The 14,596-nt window shown below is 46.8% G+C and overlaps 1 protein-coding gene across 1 annotated transcript in view; it reads left to right on the top strand.

The window, feature by feature from the left end:
• The window catches only part of LOC115101169 (tyrosine-protein kinase ABL1-like), a 58,409-nt gene extending 43,979 nt beyond the window's left edge, over positions 1 to 14,430 (top strand). Inside the window, 10 exon segments of the mRNA XM_029620444.2 lie at positions 1,409 to 1,704; positions 3,334 to 3,606; positions 3,969 to 4,053; positions 4,170 to 4,347; positions 9,181 to 9,206; positions 9,209 to 9,364; positions 10,612 to 10,764; positions 11,229 to 11,318; positions 11,540 to 11,665; positions 11,814 to 14,430. Of these exon segments, the coding sequence (XP_029476304.2) occupies positions 1,409 to 1,704; positions 3,334 to 3,606; positions 3,969 to 4,053; positions 4,170 to 4,347; positions 9,181 to 9,206; positions 9,209 to 9,364; positions 10,612 to 10,764; positions 11,229 to 11,318; positions 11,540 to 11,665; positions 11,814 to 13,420 (2,990 nt within the window). The 3' untranslated portion in view covers positions 13,421 to 14,430.
• The last annotated feature ends 166 nt before the right edge of the window (positions 14,431 to 14,596 follow it).

Here is a 14,596-nt window from a genome sequence, read left to right as displayed (position 1 = left end):
AAGTCAGTTAAGAACCAATTGTTATTTCCAATGGTGGCCTGGCAAAAGGCCTCCTGTGGGGACGGGGTTGGCATGAATTTTTTTTTTTTGAAAAAAAAAATATATATAGATATAGATATAGATATATATATATATATAAAGGACAAATCACATCACGACAAGAAAACACTACATAAAGAGAGACCTAAGACAGCAACATAGCATGGCAGCAACGCATGACAACACAGCATGGCAGCAACACGTGACAACACAGCATGGCAGCAACACGTGACAACACAGCATGGCAGCAACACGTGACAACACAGCATGGTAGCAACACGTGACAACACAGCATGGTAGCAACACGTGACAACACAGCATGGTAGCAACACGTGACAACACAGCATGGTAGCAACCAGAGGTGGGACCAAGTCATTGTTTTACAAGTCCCAAGTCAAGACAGGTAAATCCATGTCAAGTCTCAAGTCCTAAACTTTGAGTTTCGAGTCCTGAACAAGTCATAATGTGCTCTTCACCAAATGTAATACCATTTCATATTTTTAACAAGAGTAATAGTTAGTATATTACATTTACGCAAATCATGAATACTTTTAAAAATATCTATAGATTTATTACATTCCAAATATATGTTATTTCCATGGAAATACATGGGTAGCCATGAGAAAGACCCCGGCCCCCCCCAAATCTCATTATCGAGGATCGCTAAGGGGCGCAATCGGGCGATGCGCCCCATTGTACACAATCGCCCAACCTTAACACACCCACACACACTCTCTGTGTGTGGTTACAGGAGCCTTATGTATGTCAATGGTTTTAGGAACAGCAGTAACATCAGGCATGATTTAATCTTAAAGTTTAGAAATAAGTATATTAACAGCTATTGAAAATAGTATTATTGTAGTTTTATGCTGAGCCGCTATGTAAACTTAAGTCTAAAACCGGGGGCAGACTATGATGTCAACCCAGCTAACCTCAAGACCAATGGAAATAAACCCAGTGTCGCAATCTGAGTAAACATTGTATTAGATACAGTGGAATCCTGAGTCGAGGATTGACCAGCCTGGCTCAGTCTCAGAATAGTGAGCATGTGGCATAGTGTCACCTCAGACTAACAGTTTCATGTTTCTCTATGACTCCAATGGAAAAACCATTAGCACAGTCTCCTCGCAAGCGTAGCCTCAATTGTGTATAATGTAGAACCTTTATACAGAACATAGTCACTATACTAGTAACTTATAGCAAGCAACCTTTCTATAGCAAGTCTCTTTTACATGTGAAGTTTATCCTGTAACCAGTTGAAATATAGGCGTACTTGGCGTGGTGTCTATGTAAACCACCTACCATACTCACTGTAGATTTCCCCTGTAGTTTCCCCTGCTTTCACCCTAATGGCATGTCCCCCGTGCAGGAGAGAAGCTGCGAGTTTTGGGTTATAACCATAATGGGGAGTGGTGCGAGGCGCAGACCAACCACGGCCAGGGCTGGGTGCCCAGTAACTACATCACCCCGGTCAACAGCCTGGAGAAGCACAGCTGGTACCATGGGCCTGTGTCGCGCAACGCAGCAGAGTACCTGCTCAGCTCTGGTATCAACGGCAGCTTCCTGGTCAGGGAGAGCGAGAGCAGCCCCGGGCAGAGGTCTATCTCACTGCGCTACGAGGGACGCGTCTACCACTACAGGATCAACACGGCCTCCGACGGGAAGGTGAAGATACACACACACACACACATCCTACCTCTATTCTATCACATCGCCATAACACATGTTTATATGAAATGAAGCCCCACAGACTATGTCCCCAAGTCCTAAACAGCCACTGCTTTTGTAAGCAGTTGTAAGTGGCCCGGCAGTTGTAAGTGGCCCGGCAGTTGTAAGTGGCCTGACTCAGTGGGCTTTAGTGGAGGTCTCCACAGAGCAGCTTATTCTACCCCCTCTGGGAAAGGCTCATTTAGAGAGGACATGGCAGGTCTGGAGCTGATTGGCCTACGTTCCAACACTCTAAAATGGCCTCTCCTTCATGACCACTGACCTCAACAGGTACCAGAAAGATGCTGGGGACCAAATCCAGGAAAGATGCAGGGAGTGGGAAAAATAAGTACCCAATAGTGCAGTATCAACCAAGTATATTTTCACCTCGATCATCATAATTATCATCTTTCATTGTAGAAGCCTGTCCTCTCAGGTATTTTCTACCTCAATTTGACGGGGGCTTGAAGGAAAGGAGGTTGTATATGACTAGGACCCTGCTTGTGTGCTACACCAACCCTTATAAGTGGTCATGAGGAAAGGAGACCGAGAAAGAAGCCTTATATGAACATTAATCCGTCTGCAGTCTTCTGCCCACTCTTGACCGCAGCATCCCAGCATTCCTCACTGCACAGAGGTGAGCAAGAGGATCAGCAGCCACCAGATAAGGACAGACCAGCATATATATATAATAACACACACTCATACTTTAACACATGCACACACAGACTTTCAATCTCCCACCCTCCCTACCCCCTGCAGTTCCACTATCTCCCACTGTGCTTATATTCAGCCGTCTGGAATGCAGACTTTTCCAATATCTGTACCTCACTTCTCCTGTCTGTGGAACACTCCTCATATCACCCCACACAACACAAATTGAGTGATCAACAGTATTCTGATCAGCCCAGATTCCTGTGTTAATGAAATGGATCCCCTGCTGGGATGATTGTTCCTGAGAGACAGGCCCTGCTTACGTAAGTGGTCAAGCTGGAGCTTTAGGCTAAATGTGAGAGAGTCTCTTCATTGTTCAAGACCTTCGGATGCTGTTCTCTTCAGGTTCAGGTCTACTGAGTCAGTACCTACATACATTATATCCAATTACATTCTGTTAAACTATAAAAAGTAATCAATTTGTGAAGATGTGCAGACTACTATAAAATGTTTCCAGAGTGGAACAGGCCATGCATAGCACACTGACCACAGGATCTGGGACTGAGGTCTTATGTAAGACATGGACAATGGAAAAGACTGTGTCCAGTCAGCTTTGACCAAGATCCCTCACCAGAGATTGTGTGCAGTTGGGAAGTGCTCTCAGTGCTTTTTGAGAGTGCTGCTGCTTTTCTACATATTATCCAGCCAGTTCAGTTGCTTCATTTTTACAGAAGAATATATCTACTTGTTCATATGATACTTGCTGCAGCATATGATAATAAGATGTTAATTTATCAGACACTTTCATTTACAGTGACCGAAGTAACTTGAGCTGGAATTAAAACCACAACTCTGGTGTTTCTGAATCTCCTTACTGTTATTGGCTAAACAGTCATACAATGTAAACTCAAAACGGCCTATCCCTCTCTCCAGCTATACGTGTCATCTGAGAGTCGTTTCAACACCCTGGCAGAGCTGGTGCACCACCACTCCACGGTGGCTGACGGCCTCATCACCACGCTGCACTACCCAGCGCCCAAACGCAACAAGCCCACCATCTACGGCGTGTCACCCAACTATGACAAGTGGGAGATGGAGCGTACCGACATCACCATGAAGCACAAGCTGGGAGGAGGGCAGTATGGAGAGGTCTACGAGGGGATCTGGAAGAAGTACAGCCTCACCGTGGCCGTCAAGACCCTCAAGGTACGCAGGGAGACGGGACGTGTCTCTGGGGTTTGTTGGGAGTTCAGGGAGTGAGATTGGACCATCAGAATGAGTTAAAGACAATATTGTCTGTTAGCTGCTGAAATATTAGTTAGGCAGTTGAAGGATAAGAGTGGCGTTTCAGATGATGGGATCTGAGCCTGGTAACTGTGCTGAGTGTACCACGTAGGTGTAGAACAGAGACATCTGCTGAGCAAACATTCTTATTGGAAAGCTTCTAGAGGTAGTTCCATGTTGGGAACAGGTCACGATGGCCTATAGTCTAGATGTAGCTATCCGTTTGAATGTATTTTCTCCTGATGTGTGTGGTTGACCATCTAGTCCTGTTTTCACCCACTCAGGAGGACACCATGGAGGTGGAGGAGTTCCTAAAGGAGGCTGCTGTCATGAAGGAGATCAAACACCCCAACCTGGTACAGCTACTGGGTGAGTTACTGTGGGACAACACTTTTCAGTTGCAGATGTCCTATAATTGTCTCTTCCTGAAAAGCCACTCTGTACTGTCATTGTCAGTGCTGTAACTGATGTCGTCTCTCTGTCAGGCGTGTGCACGCGGGAGCCCCCGTTCTACATCATCACAGAGTTCATGACCCATGGCAACCTGCTGGACTACCTGAGGGAGTGTAACAGGGAGGAGGTGAACGCTGTGGTGCTGCTCTACATGGCCACGCAGATCTCCTCCGCCATGGAGTACCTGGAGAGGAAGAACTTCATCCACAGGTGAGACATGACATTCTCTCTCTTCCCATTTCTTACCCATCACTCATCTTTCCTGCTTCACTCTTTCATCACCTGTCCTCTTCTCCCCCAGACAAAGATATTAGACAGTGTATTTGGAAAGTATTCAGACCCCTTGACTTTTCCCAAATTTTCTTACGTTACAACCTTGTTCTAAAATGGATTAAATGTTTGTTTTTTCCCCTCATCAATCTACACACAATAACCCATAATAACCCATAATGACAAAGAAAAATCAGTTGTTTTTGGTTGCAATTTTTTCTTTTTTTTTCTGATAACATTTCCATAAGTATTCAGACCCTTTACTCAGTACTTTGTTGAAGCACCTTTGGCAGCGATTACAGCCTTGAGTCTTCTTTGGTAGGACGCTACAAGCTTAGCACACCTGTATTTGGGGAGTTTCTTCCATTCTTCTCTGCAGATCCTCTCAAGCTCTGTCAGGTTGGATGGGGAGCGTCGCTGCATGGCTATTTTCAGGTCTCTCCAGAGATGTTTGATCGGGTTCAAGTGGGCTCAGGCTGGGCCACTCAAGGACATTCAGAGACTTGTCCCGAAGCCACTCCTGCGTTGTCTTAGCTGTGTGCTTAGGGTCGTTGTTCTGTTGGAAGGTGAACATTCTCCCGTCTTAAGGTCCTGAGCGTTCTGGAGCAAGTTTTCATCAAGGATCTCTCTGTACTTTGCGCCGTTCATCTTTCCCTCTCCCAGTCCCTACTGCTAGAAAATATCCCCACAGCATGATGCTGCCAACATGCTTCACCGTAGGGATGGTCCCAGGTTTCCTCAAGAGGTGATGCTTGTCATTAAGGCCAAAGAGTTGAATATTGGTTTCATCAGACCAGAGAATCTTGTTTCTCATGGTCTGAGTCTTCAGGCGCCTTTTGTCAATCTCCAAGTGGGCTGTCATGTGCCTTTTACTGAGGAGTGGCTTCCATCTGGCCACTCTACCATAAAGGCCTGATTGGTGGAGTGCTGCAGATATTGTCCTTCTGGAAGGTTCTCCCATCTCTACAGAGGAACTCTGGAGCTCTGTCAGTGACCATCGGGTTCTTGGTCACCTCCCTGACCAAGGCCCTTCTCCCCTGATTGCTCAGTTTGGCTGGGCGGCCAGCTCTAGGAAGAGTCTTGGTGGTTTCAAATTTCTTCCATTTTAAAGAAGTATGGGGGCCACTGTGTTCTTGGGACCTTCAATGCTGAGACATTTTTTGGTACCATTCCCCAGATCTGTGCCTCGACACAATCCTGTCTCGGAGCTCTACGGACAATTCCTTTGACTTCATGGCTTGTTTTTGCTCAGACATGCACTGTCCACTGTGGGACATGTCCTCATGTCCAACCAATTGAATTTACCTCAGGTGCACTCCAATTAAGTTGTAGAAACATCAAGGATAATCAATAGAAACAGGATGCACCTGAGCTCAATTTCTAGTCTCATAGCAAAGGGTCTGAATACTTAGGTAATTAAGATATTATATTTTTTTTATTGTTAATTTGCAAACATTTCTAAAAACCTGTTTTCAATTAGTCTTTATGGGATTTTTAGAATAAGGCTGTAACATAACAAAGTGGGAAAAGTAAAGGGGTCTGAATACTTTCCGAATGAACTGTATGTGTGCTATTGCTGTCAGATTGACTTTGCCCCGGCATGTTTTATGATGGTCTAGAAGGTGATATGATTTATGTCCTGCCGTCAATTTTCAAGCTTGTCGAGACTCCCCTGCTTGCTCAAGTGTGCACGCAACGCCAACACTTCAAGACATTTGAACTTCTACTTTTAAAAATCCACCTCTCTAAAAACAAGTCTCTCACCGTTGCCGCCTGCTATAGACCACCCTCTGCTCCCAGCTGTGCTCTGGACACCATATGTGAACTGATTGCCCCCCATCTATCTTCAGAGCTCGTGCTGCTAGGCGACCTAAACTGGAACATGCTTAACACCCCAGCCATCCTACAATCTAAACTTGATGCCCTCAATCTCACACAAATTATCAATGAACCTACCAGGTACCCCCAAAGCCTTAAACACGGGCACCCTCATAGATATCATCCTAACCAACTTCCCCTCTAAATACACCTCTGCTGTCTTCAACCAAGATCTCAGCGATCACTGCCTCATTGCCTGCATCCGTAATGGGTCAGCGGTCAAACGACCTCCACTCATCACTGTAAAACGCTCCCTGAAACACTTCAGCGAGCAGGCCTTTCTAATCGACCTGGCCGGGGTGTCCTGGAAGGATATTGATCTCATCCCGTCAGTAGAGGATGCCTGGATATTTTTAAAAATGCCTTCCTAACAATGTTAAATAAACATGCCCCATTCAAGAAAATTAGAACCAGGAACAGATATAGCCCTTGGTTCTCCCCAGACCTGACTGCCCTTAACCAACACAAAAACATCCTATGGCGTTCTGCATTAGCATCGAACAGTCCCGTGATATGCAGCTGTTCAGGGAAGCTAGAAACCGTTATACACAGGCAGTTAGAAAAGCCAAGGCTAGCTTTTTCAAGCAGAAATTTGCTTCCTGCAACACTAACTCTAAAAAGTTCTGGGACACTGTAAAGTCCATGGAGAATAAGAACACCTCCTCCCAGCTGCCCACTGCACTGAAGATAGGAAACACTGTCACCACTGATAAATCCACCATAATTGAGAATTTCAATAAGCATTTTTCTACGGCTGGCCATGCTTTCCACCTGGCAACTCCTACCCCGGTCAACAGCACTGCACCCCCAACAGCAACTCGCCCAAGCCTTCCCCATTTCTCCTTCTCCCAAATCCATTCAGCTGAAGTTCTGAAAGAGCTGAAAAATCTGGACCCCTACAAATCAGCCGGGCTAGACAATCTGGACCCTTTCTTTCTAAAATTATCTGCAAATTGTTGCCACCCCTATTACTAGCCTGTTCAACCTCTCTTTTGTGTCATCTGAGATTCCCAAAGATTGGAAAGCAGCTGCGGTCATCCCCTCTTCAAAGGGGGGACACTCTTGACCCAAACTGCTACAGACCTATATCTATCCTACCATGCCTTTCTAAGGTCTTCGAAAGCCAAGTCAACAAACAGATTACCGACCATTTCGAATCTCACCATACCTTCTCTGCTATGCAATCTGGTTTCAGAGCTGGTCATGGGTGCACCTCAGCCACGCTCAAGGTCCTAAACGATATCTTAACCGCCATCGATAAGAAACATTACTGTGCAGCCGTATTCATTGATCTGGCCAAGGCTTTCGACTCTGTCAACCACCACATCCTCATCGGCAGACTCGACAGCCTTGGTTTCTCAAATGATTGCCTCGCCTGGTTCACCAACTACTTCTCTGATAGAGTTCAGTGTGTCAAATCGGAGGGTCTGCTGTCCGGACCTCTGGCAGTCTCTATGGGGGTGCCACAGGGTTCAATTCTTGGACCGACTCTCTTCTCTGTATACATCAATGAGGTCGCTCTTGCTGCTGGTGAGTCTCTGATCCACCTCTATGCAGACGACACCATTCTGTATACTTCCGGCCCTTCTTTGGACACTGTGTTAACAACCCTCCAGGCAAGCTTCAATGCCATACAACTCTCCTTCCGTGGCCTCCAATTGCTCTTAAATACAAGTAAAACTAAATGCATGCTCTTCAACCGATCGCTACCTGCACCTACCCGCCTGTCCAACATCACTACTCTGGACGGCTCTGACTTAGAATACGTGGACAACTACAAATACTTAGGTGTCTGGTTAGACTGTAAACTCTCCTTCCAGACCCATATCAAACATCTCCAATCCAAAGTTAAATCTAGAATTGGCTTCCTATTTTGCAACAAAGCATCCTTCACTCATGCTGCCAAACATACCCTTGTAAAATTGACCATCCTACCAATCCTCGACTTTGGCGATGTCATTTACAAAATAGCCTCCAATACCCTACTCAACAAATTGGATGCAGTCTATCACAGTGCTATCCGTTTTGTCACCAAAGCCCCATATACTACCCACCATTGCGACCTGTACACTCTCGTTGGCTGGCCCTCGCTTCATACTCGTCGCCAAACCCACTGGCTCCATGTCATCTACAAGACCCTGCTAGGTAAAGTCCCCCCTTATCTCAGCTCGCTGGTCACCATAGCATCTCCCACCTGTAGCACACGCTCCAGCAGGTATATCTCTCTAGTCACCCCCAAAACCAATTCTTTCTTTGGCCGCCTCTCCTTCCAGTTCTCTGCTGCCAATGACTGGAACGAACTACAAAAATCTCTTAAATTGGAAACACTTATCTCCCTCACTAGCTTTAAGCACCAACTGTCAGAGCATCTTACAGATTACTGCACCTGTTCATAGCCCACCTATAATTTAGCCCAAACAACTACCTCTTTCCCAACTGTATTTAATTTATTTATTTATTTTGCTCCTTTGCACCCCATTATTTTTATTTCTACTTTGCACATTCTTCCATTGCAATACTACCATTCCAGTGTTTTACTTGCTATATTGTATTTACTTTGCCACCATGGCCTTTTTTGCCTTTACCTCCCTTCTCACCTAATTTGCTCACATTGTATATAGACTTGTTTTTTTTTTTTTGTTTTTGTTTTTTTACTGTTTTATTGACTGTATGTTTGTTTTACTCCATGTGTAACTCTGTGTCGTTGTATGTGTCGAACTGCTTTGCTTTATCTTGGCCAGGTCGCAGTTGTAAATGAGAACTTGTTCTCAACTTGCTTACCTGGTTAAATAAAGGTGAAATAAAAATAAATAAATAAACATGGATATTAGAAGAGATTGCCATCCAAAATAAAAACATAATGCTGCCTTTGACGCCATGTTCTCTTTGCTCCAGGGACCTAGCAGCCCGTAACTGTCTGGTAGGGAGAACCACCTGGTGAAGGTGGCAGACTTTGGGCTGAGCAGGCTGATGACGGGGGACACGTACACGGCCCACGCTGGGGCCAAGTTCCCCATCAAGTGGACTGCCCCGGAGAGCCTGGCCTACAACAAGTTCTCCATCAAATCTGACGTCTGGGGTGAGTTTGGAGATGCAACAGTAATTCAAAGACAAATGTATTTAGAATGACTTATACTGAACAAAAATATAAATGCAACATGTAAAGTGAAGATTCCATAAATGTTCCATACGCACAAAAAGCTTTTCTCTAAAATTAAATAGCATGATCAATACACAGGTGCACCTTGCGCTGGGGACAATAAAATGGAACCAAAATGTACAGTTTTGTCACACAACACAATGCCACAGATGTTTTGAGGGAGCGTTCAATTGGCATGCTGACTGCAGGAATGTCGCCAGAGAATTTCATGTTCATTTCTCTTCCATAAGCCGCCTCCAACGGCATCTTAGAGAATTTGGCAGTACATCCAACCGGCCTCACAACCACAGACCACGTGTAACCATGCAAGCCCAGGACCTCCACATTCGACTTCTTCACCTCTGGGATCGTCTGAAACCATCCACCCAGACAGCTGATGAAACTGGGTTTGCACAACCAAAGAATTTCTGCACAAACTATCACAAGCCGTCTCAGGGAAGCTCAACTGCGTGCTTGTCGTCCTCACAAGGGTCTTCACCTGACTGTAGTTCACTGACTTCAGTGGGCAAATGCTCACCTTTGATGGTACAGTAGCACGTGTGCTCTTCATGGATGAATTCCGGTTTCAACTGTACCGGGCTGACGACAGACGGCTTGTGTGGGTGAGCGGTTCGTTGATGTCAACATGATCAGAGTGCTCCATATGGTAAGGGCAGGCATTAAGCTACAGACAGTCAACATAATTGCATTTTATCAATGGCAATTTATGAATGCAGGCCCATTCTCATATGCCATTCATCCTCCGCCATTACATCATGTTTCAGCATGATTATGTACGGCCCCATGTTGCAAGGATCTGTACACAATTCCCGGAAGCTGAAAATGTCCCAGTTCTTCCAAGGCCTGCATTACTCACCAGTCAGGTCACCCATTGAGCATGTCTGGGATGATCGACGTGTATGACAGCGTGTTCCTGGCAATATTCAGCAACTTCGCACAGCCATTGAAGAGGAGTGGGACAATAGGCCACAATCAACAGCGTGATCAACTCTAGCCCTAATTCATTTATTTCAATTGACTGATTTCCTTCTATGAACTGTAACTCAGTAAAATCGTGCAAATTGTTGCGTTTTATATTTTTGTTCAGTGTTTACGATTACAATGTCATGAATAGTCGTTTTTGCATGAAAATTGACTCATCTCTGTACTTCATCCCAAACTCCCAGCGTTTGGAGTGTTGCTATGGGAGATCGCCACCTATGGGATGTCTCCGTACCCTGGCATAGACCTCTCCCAGGTGTATGAGCTCCTAGAGAAGGACTACCGCATGGACCGGCCGGAGGGCTGCCCAGAGAAGGTCTACCAGCTCATGAGGGCCTGTGAGTATGCATACACTGAGTGTACAAAACATTAGGACCACCTGCTCTTTCCATATAGATTGATCAGGTGAAAGCTATGATCCCTTATTGATGTCACTTGTTAAATCCACTGCAAAATGGGGTGCAGTGCAACTCAAAATTAGGAAGGTGTTCGTAATGTTTTGTTCACTCGGTTTACATCGGATAATGGCTGATTAGCGCAACCTGGCTGAGCCAGTCAGTACTGGCTAAGTTTGTGTAATGTCTACTGGAATTAAATTATTGACTAGTACCAAACCTCCTTTCCTGGGATTTGTCTTGAAGGGATACAGCTTTTGTAAAATGGACTTTTCATAGGTGAGGAGAATTTATGCAACAGGTTGGGGTTAGTTAAAATGCAACAAAAATATATATATTTTGACTTAATTTAACAATAGCTGTATCCCTTCTAGACATGACCAATTTCCTGTTCTCTCCTCTCCCAGGCTGGAAGTGGAACCCTGCGGAACGGCCCTCCTTTGCAGAGACCCACCAGGCCTTTGAGACCATGTTTCAGGAATCCAGCATCTCTGACGGTGAGAACACCTGTCTCCTGTCACAATTACACACGTTACAGCTGAATTTAAGACAGCAACTACAACTTTAATTTGAGGCATTAGCTGTAGGTTTTGCGCTTGTTGCAAAAAGATCGGACCGAGAGATTTGGGTCATTACCATATGTTTTCCAGTTGCTCTACATCAGAGTAAGTAGTAGGTTAAAACAGTCTCTGATGCTTGTTTGTGTATCATGTGACAGAGGTGGAGAAGGAGCTGGGGAAGAAAGGGAAGAAGGTGACACTGGGCCCCATCCAACAGGCTCCACAGCTGCCCACCAAGACCAGGACCCTCCGTAGGAATGTGGACAGAGACGGAGACAGCCCCGGTGAGACTTATCCTCGTCCGAATACACTGCACCCTAAAGTGGATGGAACCCATATTTAAACCGATGCCACTGGGACAATGTTCTACTACATTTTCAATGCTACAGTGTTTTCCAAACTGATGATTTGCATATCTGTGTGTTCACCCAGACGCCGTGGAGCCGGAGGTGGCTGTGTCCCCCATGCTCCCAAGGAAAGAGCGTCCCTTCCTGGACAGCAACCTGAACGAGGACGACCGCCTCCTGCCCAAAGACAAGGACAAGTCCCGCAACAGCCTCTTCAACCTCATCAAGAAGAAGAAGAAGACTGCGCCCGCCCCGCCCAAACGCAGCAGCTCTTTCAGGGACATGGACGGACACGCGGAGAGACTGGGGCTAGCGCCCGACCCCCGAGACGACTTCAACAACGTCTCTTCAGCCTTCAGTGTTACACATACCATCGACCCCAGCAAGTTCCCGAGTGCTAACAACAATGGGGTAGGGGGTATTACCAACGGGGGCCCCACCTACCCAGGCCCCCTGTTCCCCCCGCATCATGCCAGGAAGAAAGGTACGCCGGTGGTGCCCAGTGTAGTGGGTAAAACACCCAATGAGGAGGATATAGTCTCTAACTCCAAGCGTTTCCTGCGCTCCTCCTCTGCCTCTAGCATGCCCCCGGGCTCAGAGCGCACTGAGTGGAAGTCAGTCACGCTGCCACGCGACCTGCATAAAGGCCACTTTGACTCCGGCACCTTTAGGAGCAAGCCCGCCCTGCCACGCAAGAGGGCCAACGAGAAGCCAGAGATCAGCGCCCCTCGCATGGGCACCCTGACCCCCCCGCCCCGCCTGCCCAAGAAGACAGAGGACATGTCAGACGAGGTGTTTAAGGACGCTGAGCCCAGCCTCCTGACGCCCAAGCTTGGCAGAAGGCTTCTAGGGTTAGGGGTGGACAGCTCCAAGACCAGCGCCCTGCAGGCCGAGCTGCTCAAGCCCAACGTGTTCCCTGCTTTGGGGGCAGCCGGGGATGAGTGCAGGGCCCGCCGCCACAAACCCAACCTGGACTCCTCCGGCCCCAGGGAGAGAGGCAAGTTCCAGAAGACCAAACCTGCTCCCCCTCCACCCCCCAGTGCCAAGATCTCCCGCAGCCCCACCCACGAGCTCCCCTCACCCACAGATGCCAAAGCCAAGGCCTCAGACCCCCACTATCCATCTAGCTTCAGTGACCAAGTCCGCTCTCCCCTGGAGGCCCACAAGAAACTCAACCTCAACACCACTTCCTCCAAACCACAGCCATTAAAGACCTCCTCCTCTTCAGTGTCTGGCTCTACCTCCAGCCCCCTGGGCTTCTCCTCCCTCAACTCCCCAGGAGACCAGGCCTCTCCCACAGCCTTTATCCCCTTGATGAACACCCGCCGCTCCCTGAGGAAGACACGTGCGCTCCCGGAGCGCCAACCCAACTCGGCCATCACCAGGGATATGGTCCTGGAGGGCACGGAGCTGCTGCGCACCGCCATCGGACGCAACTCTGAGCAGACAGGCAGCCACAGCGCCGTGCTGGAGGCGGGCAAGAACCTGTCCAAGTACTGCGTCAGCTACGTGGACTCCATCCAGCAGATGAGGAACAAGTTTGCCTTCCGCGAGGCCATCAACAAGCTGGAGAGCAGTCTGCGCGAGCTGCAGATCTGCCCTGCTTCCACCGGGGGCGCCAGCGGAGCGCAGCAGGACTTCAGCAAGCTGCTCTCGTCTGTCAAAGAGATCAGTGACATCGTTCAGAGGTAGCAGAGAGGCCACATTGACTGGGATAAAAAGCTGAACCTAACCCCCCCCCCCCCCCCTCACTGCATGTAATGTTCCATGGCCGTGTTTCCTCACCGTGGTCGTGCTGAGGTTGAGGGCAGGACATGTTACAGTGCCACTGGACGGTTTAAGCATGACTCACACCTCAGAGGAAGACTTTATTCAGCTTTCCAGGAGGTCGGAGAACACTAAAGACTGGTTACTGTGTTCAGAATCAAAATTCAGAAGTTAGTTTTCCTTAACTACGGAGGCCTGGGCCCAATTCTGCATCAATCATTGTCAATTATGACACTATAGACAAAACGCATGTCACATTCTTTCCTTTACTGTCGTGGTTTACAATGCGAAGTGCACATTGTCTCTACCTTTTTCCCCTTAGCTTGCTGCCGATCTCTGATGTGAATGGTAAAGATGTGCGACTCTCAGTATTGCACCATAGAGGAAAGACCACCTGGGAACATTTTGTGTCTGAATAAAGTGCCTTAACACTATGGGGAATTACTTTGTAATTCTACTGAAAGCCAAACTATAAACAGAGCAGTATGGCCTTACAAATACTGCTTTCAGGCAGTACTGAACACTGTCTCCAACTAAACTAGATGGATCTGAATGTTTCTATCAAGATACACCTTCTGGAGTTGGATGGCATGCATCAATTTGTCTTACTACTTAACAAACCAATGAAATCTCAGTGTAGTCAGGGGGTGACCAAGACGTGTTTCTTTCCTACTTGTCATTGAAATAATGATTTCAATTAAATGTACCTTTGCCCTGTCTGACTGCAATGCCATCAACCACAAGCTGCCTTTATTTCAATGTTGACTCCTTGTTTTATTCTTCCCATAAAAATCATGCCACTACTTTCGTTGGATCCGAGCCGCCTCAACATTTTTTTGACTAATTTTGCTCCTTTGTAAATAAGCACACTTTCTTTTTCCTCTTCCATTTGTTCCTCCCTGTAACATTAAAATACAAAGCAATTTGCAACACAATGTCCTGTGCTTTTACTTCACAGTATTGGTGGAAGTGTGATGAATGACGCAAGCAGAACAGGTTATGTATTTCTGTCTAGAGCACGTTATCGTCATTGAAATCAAAATGTCATCTTAATCATGCACAGCTCCTTCAATTTATACATGTACGTTGTGACTCCGATAG

The sequence above is a fragment of the Oncorhynchus nerka genome, linkage group LG19, assembly GCF_034236695.1.
Source record: "Oncorhynchus nerka isolate Pitt River linkage group LG19, Oner_Uvic_2.0, whole genome shotgun sequence".
In the NCBI taxonomy this organism is placed as follows: Eukaryota; Metazoa; Chordata; class Actinopteri; order Salmoniformes; family Salmonidae; genus Oncorhynchus; species Oncorhynchus nerka.
This window is presented reverse-complemented; position numbering and strand designations above follow the sequence as displayed.